The sequence below is a fragment of the Cladosporium halotolerans genome, assembly GCF_011745625.1.
Source record: "Cladosporium halotolerans strain TM138-S3 chromosome Unknown Sca25, whole genome shotgun sequence".
NCBI classification, from domain to species: Eukaryota; Fungi; Ascomycota; class Dothideomycetes; order Cladosporiales; family Cladosporiaceae; genus Cladosporium; species Cladosporium halotolerans.
In genome coordinates, this window is record NW_027191476.1 from 337,196 (window position 1) to 350,992 (window position 13,797).

General features: G+C 56.1%; 7 protein-coding genes across 7 annotated transcripts; 4 read left to right on the forward strand and 3 right to left on the reverse strand.

The window, feature by feature from the left end:
• Positions 1–23: 23 nt before the first annotated feature.
• On the reverse strand, positions 24–1,629 carry WHR41_07076 (uncharacterized protein). The gene is made up of 2 exons (XM_069375681.1): positions 868–1,629; positions 24–766 (listed from the first exon to the last, which is right to left on the reverse strand). Exons 1-2 carry the CDS (start codon positions 901–903, stop codon positions 344–346), a joined length of 459 nt encoding a protein of 152 aa, XP_069227688.1. The 5' UTR covers positions 904–1,629; the 3' UTR covers positions 24–343.
• Positions 1,630–1,693: 64 nt separating this feature from the next.
• Positions 1,694–2,871, forward strand: WHR41_07077 (uncharacterized protein). The gene is made up of 3 exons (XM_069375682.1): positions 1,694–2,252; positions 2,310–2,428; positions 2,481–2,871. The coding sequence occupies exons 1-3, from the start codon at positions 1,778–1,780 to the stop codon at positions 2,535–2,537; spliced, it is 651 nt and encodes a 216-aa protein (XP_069227705.1). The 5' UTR covers positions 1,694–1,777; the 3' UTR covers positions 2,538–2,871.
• A 731-nt stretch (positions 2,872–3,602) lies between these two features.
• Positions 3,603–5,648, forward strand: WHR41_07078 (uncharacterized protein; the record flags this gene model as incomplete). The annotated part of the gene is made up of 1 exon (XM_069375683.1): positions 3,603–5,648. The coding sequence occupies one exon, from the start codon at positions 3,603–3,605 to the stop codon at positions 5,646–5,648; it is 2,046 nt and encodes a 681-aa protein (XP_069227686.1).
• Positions 5,649–6,248: 600 nt separating this feature from the next.
• On the reverse strand, positions 6,249–7,370 carry WHR41_07079 (uncharacterized protein; the record flags this gene model as incomplete). The annotated part of the gene is made up of 1 exon (XM_069375684.1): positions 6,249–7,370. One exon carries the CDS (start codon positions 7,368–7,370, stop codon positions 6,249–6,251), a length of 1,122 nt encoding a protein of 373 aa, XP_069227687.1.
• A 914-nt stretch (positions 7,371–8,284) lies between these two features.
• Positions 8,285–9,580, forward strand: WHR41_07080 (uncharacterized protein; the record flags this gene model as incomplete). Its single annotated transcript, XM_069375685.1, has 1 exon — positions 8,285–9,580. The coding sequence occupies one exon, from the start codon at positions 8,285–8,287 to the stop codon at positions 9,578–9,580; it is 1,296 nt and encodes a 431-aa protein (XP_069227704.1).
• Positions 9,581–9,890: 310 nt separating this feature from the next.
• WHR41_07081 (uncharacterized protein) lies at positions 9,891–11,353 on the reverse strand. The gene is made up of 3 exons (XM_069375686.1): positions 11,054–11,353; positions 10,170–10,991; positions 9,891–10,114 (listed from the first exon to the last, which is right to left on the reverse strand). The coding sequence occupies exons 1-3, from the start codon at positions 11,277–11,279 to the stop codon at positions 10,095–10,097; spliced, it is 1,068 nt and encodes a 355-aa protein (XP_069227632.1). The 5' UTR covers positions 11,280–11,353; the 3' UTR covers positions 9,891–10,094.
• A 1,843-nt stretch (positions 11,354–13,196) lies between these two features.
• WHR41_07082 (uncharacterized protein) lies at positions 13,197–13,688 on the forward strand (the record flags this gene model as incomplete). Its single annotated transcript, XM_069375687.1, has 1 exon — positions 13,197–13,688. The coding sequence occupies one exon, from the start codon at positions 13,197–13,199 to the stop codon at positions 13,686–13,688; it is 492 nt and encodes a 163-aa protein (XP_069227631.1).
• Between the last annotated feature and the right edge of the window lie 109 nt (positions 13,689–13,797).

Sequence of the window (13,797 nt, forward strand, 5' to 3'; positions counted from 1 at the left end):
ATGTCAAGGGAGGCACAATAAGATGGATGGAAGTATTCTTCATTTGTGATATAAGAGTCTTCAGCTCGTGTTCGCCCCAAACCAAAAAAAGAAAAAAAAAGTTAAGGAGAAAGACCAACGGCCGTGATATGGCAGCCGTCATTTGTCTCGAACCCCGATTTGCACACCTTTCTCCCACGTTCGCAAACGCATAGATACAGCCGCACTGCAGCAGTAACTTCCATAAAACGAAGCAGCACAGCTCCAGTCGTTTCTTTTTCTTTTGCCGTTCACTCATTCAGCCTTGTCGCTCACGCCAGATGTATCTCCCCTACCGACTCTCCACCGTCTTCGCGCATCACCTCTATTGCCTGATAGGCACGCCACTGGGCTCTTCCGCAGCCGCCTGCGCTGCCTTGGACACCTCTTCCGGGTCCTGCTCGTCCACGCTCGTGCCTCGCTGCAGTAAGCTCTCCTTCACCGGGCTGCCGGCCTGGCCGTGCGAGACGGCCGGCGTCAGCGCCGGACCGCCCGAAACGCTGCCCCTGCCATGCTGGTTCTCGCCGGAGTTGGAGTTCTGCTGCGAGAGGTGCGGGATGGTGTCCGGGGACGGGTGCTCGCGGCCGAGGCCGCCGACGAGGGCGTTGTCGGATTTGCCGGCTTTGGAGAGGGCGTAGTCGCCGGAGTCGAAGTACTTGCGCTCCTTGAGCTTGTTCTGCAGCAGGTCTTTCTTGTTGGGCAGTTTGCCGTAGAGGCGGAAGAGCTTCTGCTCCTCTTCGGTGAGGGACTGTTGGACAGAGCCGGTCAGCGGGCGACTTTGGATGATTGTGCCGAATGTGGCGGGGAGTGCATTCTTGGTGCGATTGATCGTGGGATTGGTATACGTACGCTCACATCGACTTTGTTCTTCTGGTGCGGGTTCATCTTCGCTGTGTCCGTCCCAGATCGCGGGGTGTCAGGTGTTCGCAGCAGCGCAAGTGAGCTTGTCACTGAAATCGGTGTTCGCTGTGTTGTGGCGAAAGCTTCAATTTAATCGTTGTTGTGCCTCTCTTATCGCGTTCGTTCAACACTGGTGTACGTTGGTGCCCAGCCGGGTTGAGTGAGCCCAAGTTGGGCAGGTGGGCTGGAGGGGTGGTGACAAAGAAACGGCCCGACGTCGGCTTGTGCGGTCGGAGGTATTGAGTCGCTGGCGGTCGAGGAGAGCGGTGCAGGTCAATTGAGGAAGGTCGACGGGTCGAAGTGAGAGAGCGGAGGGTGGTGAACGGGTGACGCAAGGCAAGTCACACGGTACGACAGACGCCGTTTCACGGACGGTGGTAGGTGCAGTGGGTATAGAGTTGTGACGCGGCGGGCCTAGTGCTTCCCGCTTTCGGCTCGGGAGCTGCAGTGAGGCAGGCAGGGTTGGCTGTTTGATCGCCAGAGGCTGCAGCGGCGATGAGCAGTGAAGAGGGCGTGGGCGAAGTGCCGGAACGATGGATCTCCAGCGTTCAGTGGGTGTAGCAAGCGGACAGCGTCAGACGCAGATTTTCTCACGCCTGGCCCAATGGCGCGCGCAATATGCAGGCCGTCCTAATGTGCGATGGTCACGCTCCCACCCCTCCATTCGTGAGCGTTTCGAGCTAGCAGGGTCAGAGCTGCGGGGTGCATCCTCGAGAAATGTTTCCCGATCTTGGCATCAAATTGTTGCGCCTGTGACAAAAGTGGATTTCTTTCGAGGAGGAAATAATATACCAGGACACAAGCCAGACTTCGAAAGGAAGATTGCCAATTGAATCGGAAAAGTAATTCACTCGCAATAATGGCCGCCACCAACCCATCCTTCAACGCCACTCTCGATGACTCGACAAAACATACCTTTGTCGTCGAGCACATGGACCCCGAGCTCGAGAGCTGGCAACTTCTAGAATACCAGACCATTGGCTCCGAATGCGCTGCCGCCAACTCCCGCTTCCTCCTGACTGGCCTGCCCAAAGCTGTCCCGGAGCTGGCTCTGGTAGAGCAAAGTCCTCAGAGCGTCGACGACCTGGTGTCATCCGCCAACATCCCGAAGGAGCGCGTCTGTCTGCTTGATCCTCGCGGTGAGAGCGATCTTGCGCCTGAAGATGGCGACAAGTTCGACGTCTTTGTTTTTGGTGGAATCTTGGGAGACGACCCGCCTCGTGATCGCACGGCTGAGCTGAGAGTCAAGGGCTTCAAGGGCCGCAGGCTAGGCAAGGAACAGCTCACTACTGACACTGCTGCGAGAGTTACACGCATTGTGGTTCAAGATAAGAGTAAGTATCAATGGCCGCCGCCTTCGTAGGGAGAGCTATCACTAATACCGGCATTAGTCCCTCTCGCTGATGTGCCCTACATTGACCGTCCTAGCATTCAGGTCTCAGCAGCCGAGAGTGTTGAGATGCCTTTCAAATACGTGAAGGGTAAGGATGGAAAAGCCATCATGCCGGAGGTAAGTGGTGTAAAAAACCCTGCGTCTCGCTGGACATGCTGACAACTTGCAGGGCATGATCGAGCTACTTGGTGACGATGCGGACAAGGGCATCCTTGATCTTCTTTGAGTGATACCATCCATTATTTTGAAGGCCACACAATGCATGCAACCATTCCTGAGGCGTGTCTGGAAATGGTCGGTCTCATGTGATATTTGGTCGATTCGAGGAGGTCATCAGAATGCTCTGAGTGCTCGTCCTTGACAGGCAAGGCTCCGAGATTGTTCACAAAAATTTTACGCAAGACGCGATGATGGGAACGCTCTCTTGCAGAAGCCAAATGCTATGTTTTTGAAATTTAGGAAGAAATTTTTTTGGAACATGGCATGAAAGACGTCGCAAAATATAGACAGCAATAGACTTGACTTGAGGCATGAATGCAAGTGTGAAAGTCTTTGGCAAAGGTCTTCCCGGTATCGGATTAACATCCAATCCTGCCTATGGTTCAAGCACAAGGCTCTTGTGTTGAAGCAATTTCCAAGATCCTGGGTAAGAGAAGAGCAACCAGCCTTCTCTTTTGTCCTCCGGGGATCTTGAGAAACAGGATGACGATGGTTTCTTTCTTTCGTGTTCGGACAATTTATAATTATATAATTTGTTTATTTTTGCTTGATGACATCAATTAGCAGCTTTAGCTCACATGGGAGAGCGCCAGACTGAAGTTCACTTCATGTCAAAGCATTCTGTGCGGTATCTGGAGGTACTGTGTTCGATCCACAGAAGCTGCAATTCTTTTGCCTTGTCACTTGACTAGCAAGCACTGTCTCTTTTGCGATTTCATACTTTTTCTATTATTTCTATCTTGTTTCGCCAGACCTCACTTACATGTGTCAGTGAAAGCGTTCGGAAGCAGCGTCCCAGCAGTCACCTCCATGCTCGCTGCGTCGTCCAGAACCCCAAAGCGCGCTTTCCCGCTTTGAGCGAATTCGTAAACAAACACCCAACCGACGCCCGCAGCCGTCTGCGACATCTCGTCTTCACACAACCAAAGTGCTCCACAAAACCACTGTCCGGAAGCAAGACATTGTGTGCTCACACGGTCGTGCTCACAAATTTCCCAAAAGCTCCGATCTTTTGCGATCGCGCACCCAACACCTCTCCAACACCTCCCGGCTGCGCACATCAACAGCAACAATGGGTCGCATGACGCGCGCCAAAGCGGCCGAGGTCGCGGAGCGTATGCACATCGACGAGGATGCCGTGCTCGAGCTTCCTAGCGAGGAGAAAGATGCCGCCGTGAACCCTGCGACTCCGGAGCTGGACCGCGCTATCTTGGGCGAGATTGCGCCGAATAGTGCGGAGAGCAAGGGCGCTGGGGAATCTGGGGGCAGGATTACGAGGGCGAAGAAGAATAGAAAGAAAGGTGGGAAGAAGGAGGCTGCGATTGAGGAGCAAAGCGAGGTTGTGGAGGATGAGAAGGTGGAGGAAGATGAGGAGGGACATGACGATGCCGAGGCAGTTGAACAGGCTGCTGATGAGGAGTTGGAGGCTGATACGAATGAGGCGATGGAGAAGCTTGCGAAGCTGCGGATTACTTCTCTTGGGAACCAAGCTGCTGCGCAGGCTGTTCAAGAGGCTGAAGCCATCAAGGAGGATCATTCACCCTTGCTCGAAGCGGAAGAGAACATGGCCCCAGAGCAGAATGGCGCTGAGCTTGCGGACGAGAAGCCGATACCTGAGACTGTCGAGAACACCACTGCGGCCGAGGCAGAAGAAGGGCTACCCAGCATCTCTATTGGCACTCGATCGCATCAGCAAGAACCTGAATCATCCGTCGTGGAGGAGAAGACCGGGTTAGAAGCGCCTACTTCACCTGTGGCGTCAGCAATGCCCAATGTGATCAAGAACCTCAGACAAGACAGCCCAAGCAAGCGATCGACAAGCAACAAGGAGAACGTCGAGCCAGTCGAGCCAGTCGAGTCCCCAGCGTCGGCACCAAGCGCCTCGCCTGCAGTCACTGCTAATGCGCAACCGGCTCCACCTACGCAAGAGACTTCGACCAGTGCTGCTCCTCCCAGCCCAGCTACAACAAGTTCGGCGAGGCGCGGCTCGAGCGAGAAGGCAGAAGATCCGATTGAGGCCCTGGACGAGCTGGAGGACGCAGTTGAGAAAGTAAACCTTGAAATCCCGCAACTCCCTGCTTCGCCTAATAGCAAGAAGACCGAGAAGCCGGTAGATACCAAGGAAAAGGCGAAGAAGGCCAAACCAGCTCCGGTTGTCAGACTCACGAAAGCTACCCAGGCTCGCTTGTCAATGGCTCAAGGAGGAAACAAGGACGCTGCTGTCAAGCCCGCAACCAACAGACCCAGACCTTCGACTACACTTGGTCGTGCCAGTAGCGTCCGCCAAAGTGTGGTCCCAAGCACAGGCAGACGCATCACCTCGAACACAAGCAACGCAAACCCAAGCAAACCCGAGGCGAAGCACAAGAAGGAAACCGCAATTCCTCACAGCAAGCCCCGCCCAGTCTCCCTCTCGTTCCCCACGCCCCCTCCAGCCGCCAGGAGCACCAAGGCCCCGACTAAGAGCACCTTCCAGCTCCCCGGCGAAGCCGTCGCAGCCAAACTCAAGGCCGCGCGCGAAGAGAGGCTCAAACGTGAAGCCGCCGCCGCCTCTTCCAAACCCGCAACCGAAAAGAAAGATGCCGCCGCCGACAAGAAGCCCGCCTTCAAAGCCCGCCCTGCTCCCAACATGGCAAAGCAAGTCCCCAGCGTTCGCCAGACAGCCGCCAGCCGCGCCAGAGAATCCATCATGAACCCCAGCAGCAGCACCGCTCCGAAACCCAGCACGACCTCTTCCTCTCACAAACGCAGCAACACCGTCGCCACCACCCGCCCGCGCCCTTCCACCACACCCGCCCCGCCCCCACTCACAGTCCCCAAGCGCCCGCGCCCCTCCTCCATGCAGATACCCTCGAGCTCTGGCGGAGCGCAACGCAACCCCAGCGCCGGCAGCGGCAGCGGCACCGCCAAAGGCAAAGAAGTCTACGCGCGCGCGGCAGCGGCCAAGAACGCCGCTGAGGCGGAGAAGCGCGAGAAAGAGGATGCTGCGCGCAAGGCGCGCGTGGCGGCTGCGGAGAGGGGAAGGCAGGCGAGCAGGGAGTGGGCGGAGAAGCAGAGGGCGAAGAAGGCTGCTGCTGCTGTTGCTGCTGCTGCGGGTAAGGAGACTGTTGCTGCTTGATGAGTGGTACTGGGTTTGGACTCTACGATTACGATAGCAATGGTTATGGCTGGGGGTTCTTGGAGACGGAGTTCGGTTAGGCTTTGGATTCAGGGCGTTTGATTTGGCTTTTGGCGCTCCGGACTCGGGAATTCGTTTGGATGTTTGCATGCGTGAGGCTTTTCGTAGCTGGGTTGTACGGACTATTTTTCTCAGAGGTTTCGTGTATGCTTATGCAGATGTTGAAATGACGGCCTCCGAAAAATATTTCTCCGAAGATACTGTAGGCTTTGACCATACCTTCACCCACTTTCATCCCCTTTGACTCCCATGCGGATCGAAGGCAACCAACTGATGCAAGGTCGGATTTCATTTGGTGAGCAAGACGCCAGTGAGGAGAGATCGATCAAATTTGTTTTGTCAAGAAAATGCTTCGAAAACGATAATGCACATTGGGTATTCTTCGCCCACCAAGCTTTCGTTCGTGTCGTCCATACCGAACAGTATCCGCGTGTTCCTTGCAGCTCCCAGTCCTCCCCACGTTATCTCCCATTCTTCCAAATGCCGTACCTGCCAGCTTTTGTGTCCGTCTCTTCCCTCTCGCTCCTTTGTTTTCATCACTTACGTCTCCAGCCAGTCGAGAAACTCGGGCGTGAAGTACGAGATGACAATGTTCGCGCCAGCCCTCAGAATACCCTCTGTGCTCTCGAACGCCATAGTCTTCCTGTCAAACACACCCGCCTTCGCCGCCGCGCAGATCATCGCATACTCACCACTAACCTGGTACGCGGCCACGGGCATGTCCTTGCCAATATCCTTCGCGTCCGAGATGATATCCAGGTACTGCGACGCGGGCTTGACCATGATCACGTCGGCGCCCTCGCCGATGTCGCGCGTAATCGCGCGGCGAGCGAGGCCGCGTCCGCCGGGAGGCAGCTGGTAGCAGCGCCTGTCGCCGAACGAGGGCACGGAGCCGGCGGCTTCGCGGAAGGGGCCGTAGAGGCAGCCGGAGAACTTGGCGGAGTAGGACATGAGCAGGACACGGTGGGCGATGCCGGCTTCGATGAGCTTGAGCTTGATGGCGCGGATGCGGCCGTCGTTCATGTCGGAGGGTGCGACGCAGTGCGCGCCGGCTTCGGCGTAGGCCATGGCGACGTCGGAGATGCGGTCCACGGAGAGCTGGTTGTTCAGGGAGCCATCTTCGTGCAGGATACCGCAGTGGCCGTGGCTGGTGTATTCGCAGAGGCAGACGTCGGTGTTGATGAAGAGGCGGGGGAAGGCTTTGCGGATGATGCGGATGCCCTGGATGACAGGGCCGTTGGGGTCGTCGGCGGCGGTGCCGAGTGCGTCTTTCGCAGTAGGTGCTAAAGGTACGCCGAAAAGCATGACAGACTTCAGGCCCTTAGCCACAAGAGGTGTGAGGAGTGGAACCAGCTTGTTCAATCCAACACGCTTCTGGCCGGGTAGCGAGGCAATGAGCTCTTCATCATCCGGTCTGTCGGTGATGAAGACTGGGTATATGAGCATGGATTTTGTGAGCTGGCGCTCGGCCTGCCATGATCGAGCGAGAGGGTGGCTGTAACCGCCATGGAGCTGAGAGGAGATGTCGCCGGAGATGCTCACGCTGGTTGCGGCGGTCGAGGCGTAGGAGCGGGCTCGCGAGACCTGCGAGCGCGTGTCTGCGTTGCCGCCATTGGGACGGTCGCGGTATGTGAGGTCGGAGACTAGTGAAGAGAAAGACATTGCGGCGGTGTGCGTTGAAAGTGGTGGGAGATTGCCTCGGTGTGAGTCGTTTCGCGGGCTGCCCAAAACGGGCAGTTAATGCCTGAGGCGCTGGTCCAGAGGTCAATTGAAGAATTAGGATGTGTTCTCGCGAGACCGATTGTTCAGTCAGATGGGCAAGGGGTATATCGAAGTCAGAGGATAAGTGGAAAGGTGTTCGGAGGACGCAGTAGGAGTTCAGATGGGGCGATTCTACAGGCCAAATTGTTGCGCAGTGACACCATCGGCCGCGGCGAATCAAAGCGGGGTCCAAGTAATCAAAAAGCAGCCCTGGCCGGCCTTATCAGATCCGGCCCTTGTCCCGTCGCCTCCTCGGCTGCCCGGCATCCTCGCCATCGCCTACTCTTTCAGGCAACGGCGGTTTCGCGTGGATTCAGACTTGCCTTCCTCGCAACGGGCGATGTGAACATGAGTTTGTCCAGTACAGATTCTCCTTTTCAGTCGATACAGCGAGCGGTGTTCGCCAACTTGCCCTCACTTCAGCCCTCGTATTTTGGCTGACGGGCGCAGGAGCGCTGCAGGTCTGCGCCGCTAACTGCATCGTGTCTTCCTTAATTTGCTCATTGCGTGCAGAACCCAGAAAGGATACCACTTGTTGGCTTCAGATGTGCTATATTGATGGCATCAACAGACATGCCAGTGTCGTGGTAACTTTGGCACTCACTGGCACGGAACGCCGTCTGGCCTCTCCACGAGCCTAGGTAAGGTTTGCATGAATGCGAGAAAGCGACCGGCCAAAATCCGCCGTATCTCGCCCCACGCGATCCATCTACGTCAACAAGCATCTCAGCAACACACCGTATATAGTTTCCCACCTTGCGCTGCTATTTGAAAAAGATGCTGCGACCTGGGATTAATTCCGTGCAATCAATACAATGTCGAATTCAAAAAGCATCTTAATCGCTGGAGCAGGCATCGCAGGCCCTGCGCTTGCAATCCTGCTCAACAACAATGGCTTCAAGACAACGATTGTGGAACGGGCACCAGACGTCAGGAGGGCCGGCCAACAAGTCGACGTCGCCGGCCCTGGTATCGAGCTGGTTCGCTTCCTGGGCGTCGAAGAAGCCATCAAAGCCCGCACCGTCGGAGATGAAGGCATCAAATTCGTCGACAACGACAATAAGCCATACGCGGCATTTGCCGCATCGAGCAGCACCGTCAGCCTCGTCCGCGAGATCGAGATCATGCGGGGCGACATGGCCGATGTGCTGTACCAAGCCAGCAAGGACCGGACGGAGTACATCTTCGACGACCGCATCACCTCCCTCAGCGAATCCTCCGACGGCATAACATCCAGCTTCAAAAACAGCCCTGGCAGAACTTTTGACCTCGTCGTCGCCGCCGACGGCCTCAGCAGCCGCACCCGAGAAGTAGCCTTCGGCAGCTCGAAGGACTCCGTCGTCAAGAACCTCGGCCAATGGGGCGCTCTCTTCACAATCCCCCATGAGCCGCAAGATGGCACCTGGAGCCGCGTCTACATCGCGCCCGGCGGCCGAGTCGTCTGCCTCCGTCCGGACTTCAAGCGCAGCCAAACGAGCGTCTACCTCGCCCAGGGCTCGTTCGACGTCTCCGTCGCGGGCAAGAGCGTCGACGAGCAGAAAGCGCTCATCCAGCGGGTCTTCCAGGATGCCGGCTGGGAGACGAAGCGCGTGTTGTCGCATATGCACGACGCGGACAACTTCTACGTCCAGCAAGTCGCGCAAGTCAAGATGCCCTCTTTGAGCAAAGGCCGCGTCGTCCTGCTCGGCGACGCAGGCTACTGCCCGTCGCCTGTCAGCGGGCTGGGCACGACAATGGCGTACATCGGCGCGTACGTGTTGGCAGGCTGTCTCATCACTCACAGAGACGATCTGCCGGAGGCTCTGAGGCAGTACGAGAAGGACCTGCGGCCGTTCGTCGAGTCAGCGCAGAGTCTGGGCCCTGGTGTCCCGGGAATCGCGACGCCGCACTCGGAGTGGGCTGTCTGGTTGACGACGAGCGCGATCGGGGCTGTAGGGTCCACGGTGAAGTTCATACAGGCGACCGGGATCGGGACGCTGTTGGGCTGGGTGTTCTGGCCTTGTTCTTTGCTTCTGAATCGCGTTGGGTGGTTGGGTGGCGTTCAGAGTATGAATTTGCCTGTGTACGAAAGCATGAAAGGTCCTGGGGGTAGGAAATGGTCTAATGTATAGCTAAAAATGGTAGAGCTGTGAGATTTCCCCGGGGGTTAAGGCGAGAGTGTTGGCGCAGGATTGTGGCTTTCGGTTCCGGGAGGATGGCGTACTGTAAACGAAAGGCATGGTCATTCCAGGCCCCAAGAAAAAGATACTACTTCAGAGATTCTCTAAATTTTCCCCATCCCAACATTTACCAACTTCATGAAGGCATTGGTTGGAAAGGTCTTCACTATAGCTGAGGTCAATGAATACCAGATAATCAACGCCATTGTTTAGAAGGGAATCGTGCCGCCGGAATGGGAGCAGGTGATCCTCGGGCACAGAATTGCCGACGTCAAAATGCGTAAATTCATTCGTTTCTGATAATGATTGTGATAGATCACCAAACAGCACCATGCACATTCAAATCCCTCACATGCAAGATCAACAATGACTTCCTGTCGCAGCACAGCCAATCCCCAACTTTTAGCCCGACAGTCTATCGAATCCGACTCCCGACAACATGACATGCAGCACGATAGCAAGATGTTTAGCAGTTGTTGTAGACAGCTGGGAAAACAAGTCAGCCCCAGGTCATCAACATTGAGACGGAAATGAAACTTACCACCGGCGAAAAGCGCATAGGAGTCGGCGTTGGCAAGGGCCTGGGAGGTGGAGAGACGAGTGGCGGCAGAGTATCCGTAGGCGTTGTCCACAGTGCCGGGGCTGTAGACAGCGGGGGCGTGGGTAGACTCGTGAAGGACGGTAGTGGCCTGGTCCTGAGCATAGCAAGACCTGGAGAGGGCGGGCAGCTGGTTGAAGAAGAGAGGGCAGTAAGCAATGTAGTTGTAGGCAGGAAGAGTGTAGGCGAGGACGCCAGAAGAGCAGGCGCCGTAGACGTCGGTGCAGTAAGTGCGGGTCACACCGCTGCTGGTCGAGCCGCAGTCGTTGGCGACGGCGCGAAGACGGGCGGCAACGGTGCTGCGGACGGAAGACGAGGTGCTCTTGAAGAAAGTGTTGAACCTCGTGGCACTACCGGAGGTAGCAGCAGTGGCTGCATTAGACGCAAGGCTGCGGCAGCTGCTGAGGGCGTTGGTGATCGCAGTGCGGCGAGAGCTGGTGCAGTCGCTCTGCACAACGGTGCGCTTGGAGATGTTGTCGACAGCATTCACGACGTTGGCAGCCTTCTCCGAGTCGATGTCGACGGGGATAGACTCGCTGGTGTACATGAGAGCATCTTCGGCCAGCGTAGTCGAGTTGAGTTCGGCGTAGAGGAAAGCGCCCGACGTAGATACATCGTAGGTGGCGGTCTCAGCAAGCTCGTAGATTTCCGCAAGCTCAACCTCAACCTCGATGGTCTCACCGGCCTGGATCGGACGGAAGACATCCTCAGACAGGTCAGTGTAGAGCATGCGCTGGAAAATGCCGGTGAAAGGAGCACGAGAAGCTGAACCATGATCAGTGGATGTTCGACAGTGCTGCAAAGAATTCGAAAAAGGTGGGACGTACACTTGGTGGTGACGGTCAGCTTGTCAGCAGGGGCATCGTCGAGGAAAGACTCCTTGATGAGAAGGTTGTAGCCAGTCTCGGCGTTGTTTGTCAAAGCAACCTTGACCTTGCTGTCCTCAACATGCGTCAACTTGACGGAGAGGGGAGTATCCCTCTTGGTGAGATCGACAGCCGCAGCGCTGACGGTGGTCGCCAGAACGGCAAGGCTGGGGATAGAGTACTTCATGTTGGAATGATCGAGAGATTCGAGCGAACCGAATGGAGCGACTGTCTGTAGCGATTGAAAATGATGCTTTGATGGAGTGTGATTTTCTACGGGAGTCTCAAGCCTTACTTATACCCTCTTCGCTTTCATCCGAGCGATATCAGCACGCTCTCACCTTCTCATCTCGTCAAGCGCCAGTGACAGTTCGTAAGACGTCTGCCATTCATCCTTGGCATGTAACACTGGGCAGTAAATTGCTCCGCAGACATGCTTGGCTGGAAATGGCAGGTCAAGTCTCCATGCCCAGCAGCGGATAGCGAGACTTTGATACAGGTGCAGTCGAGGCCAGATGATCAGCGTCCCGAGCGAAACGCAATCCCGTACCATTTAGCGAAACAGGAAAAGGTCCGGCGCGAGCGGGTGATTGAGCGCTAGGGCTATCCGTGGGGTTATACCAGTCTGCCAACCAATCTTCGACGCATGTGGCTGGATGTACGATGGCCTACAAACTTCTTGCAGGGCTATGGAGTCAGATAGCGGACCTGCAGTAAAAGGTGGGGCTCCTCACAGATGGCTTGCTGTGGCTGCTGCCCGGACGGGAGGATTGCCCGTATGATTAATTCCCGAGATCAAATCCTGGCTCCAAGCCTCGGGGCATGTGTATGATCCGTGGCTCCCTGACTGCCGGGGTGGCACGTTGCCGCCCTGTGTGGCCTGACAGCAAGGATGGTGACGGCCATTGGAGGACTTACCTGGACACTCGCTTCGCGCGATACGTCCCACTAGCCATGATGGTCCTGTTCCCCAACGCAAGCGTAGGGTAGTTGATGGGTCCAGCTAATCGTTTCGTTAGATATCGTTAGTTGAACTCTGCCAGGACATCTACAGAAGTGTCGGCTCCTCCGGCTTAGATTTTGGTTGGCAAAAGATCCAATCAAGCGTATGGCCTAAGCTATATCGACGATCAATAAGAACGTTCTGGATCGCATACTTTTCGAGTAGCCGCGGATTCTGAATCTTCGCGAAGATGTGCCATGAGCTACGTTGGATCTTTTCGGGTAGGGCGACCGCCCGAGCCTTCTAGTGCTGCGATCGTCAACTTGGCAGCGACAAGCGCATGGTCCTTCGGTCCACGGGCGAAGAAACGTCTTTGCAGTAGGCAGGGTTGCATCCTCGCAATCACATGCGCAAGTGGTATATGATGGGGCGTGGTAGTGCGCACCAATGGTGTTGTGCAGGCTCTGGGTAGCGGGAGGGAGGAAGTGAGGTTCGTCTCTCCCGCCTTCCTCTTCCGTGCGCCTCCGCTCTCTAGCGCTGGCTGGGCAGGAGAGCGTTGTTGTTTGAAGATGCGTGCCAAGGAAGCCAAGCAATCGCGGGCGATGCTGCCAGCATGCGTGATTACCAACGACACCAATCATCGCCTTTTGCGAGAGGCGGAGCAGCGCTACCCGCCCTGCTCTATCACCCCAGAAGATGCCAAACGCCTATGACAGGTCGACAAGCCAGTGTTCGTAGCATGTAAGTTACATGGCTGTGCATGAAACTATGAGGCCCTCGCTTGCGGATCCTCCGACGACATGCAATATACCTCAACCTTCATGTTTGCTTCGCCTTGGTGCGCCCTTATCGCAAAATCAACGTGCCACTTTTACTGGAGATCACTCGGGTACAGGGCATTGGAGATCGGCAGGGTGCAGTCCACTTCTTAGGCATAGAACCTTCTGAGGCCTCGATACTGTTTGACCGAGGCACGTACTCGCTCTTCACAGCGCCGGTCATATCGCCCCTCAGCCGTTGGAAATATTGTCATCGATACAAACAAACAATTCGAGGCCACCACCGGGTCACTTCATGGCAGTTCGAACAGCAATAGTCGCAACAGCTTTCCTAGGCACCATCGCCACCCTCTACCACCTTACGTCTTCGCAAACCTCGATCATGTCGTCAACGAGCAGGCCACAACTATCTGCCCAGGACGTGTCAGTTGAGCTATCGTCCACAACAGCTCCTCTGACGGTCCAAGTCACCATCAGGAACTACTCCCCCGACCAGACATTCTCTTTTCTGACATGGGACTCGCCCTTCGACCCACAAGCAATCAATACCGGCGTTCTCTCGGTCAAGGACACACAGACGGGTGTCGAACTCGAAGGCCCTGGCATGAAGCTGAACAGGCAACTACCACCACCTCGCGAAGAACTGATCGAGGTCAAGCCCGGATCATCCGCCACCAGGGAGCTCGGCCTGGCTTCGCCGTGGGTTCCGACTGACGGCAAGAAGTACCAACTACAGATGCGAGGCAACTGGAGGGGTGCTTGGGCAAAGGCAGCGTCGGAGGTCACCGACGGGGAGCTGGAGGCTATGGGCAGTGATCAGCTCTCAAGCAATGCATTCGAGAGCGACCTAGTTGAGATGCACATGCAGCAGTAAATGTACGCATGGCTTCATCCGATAGTTCGCAGCTTCCTTTTTGGGTTTGGTCTTCGAAAGCTAGTAGGCAATTCACGACTCACGTCGTTCTCCGCCGTGATGTGAGACC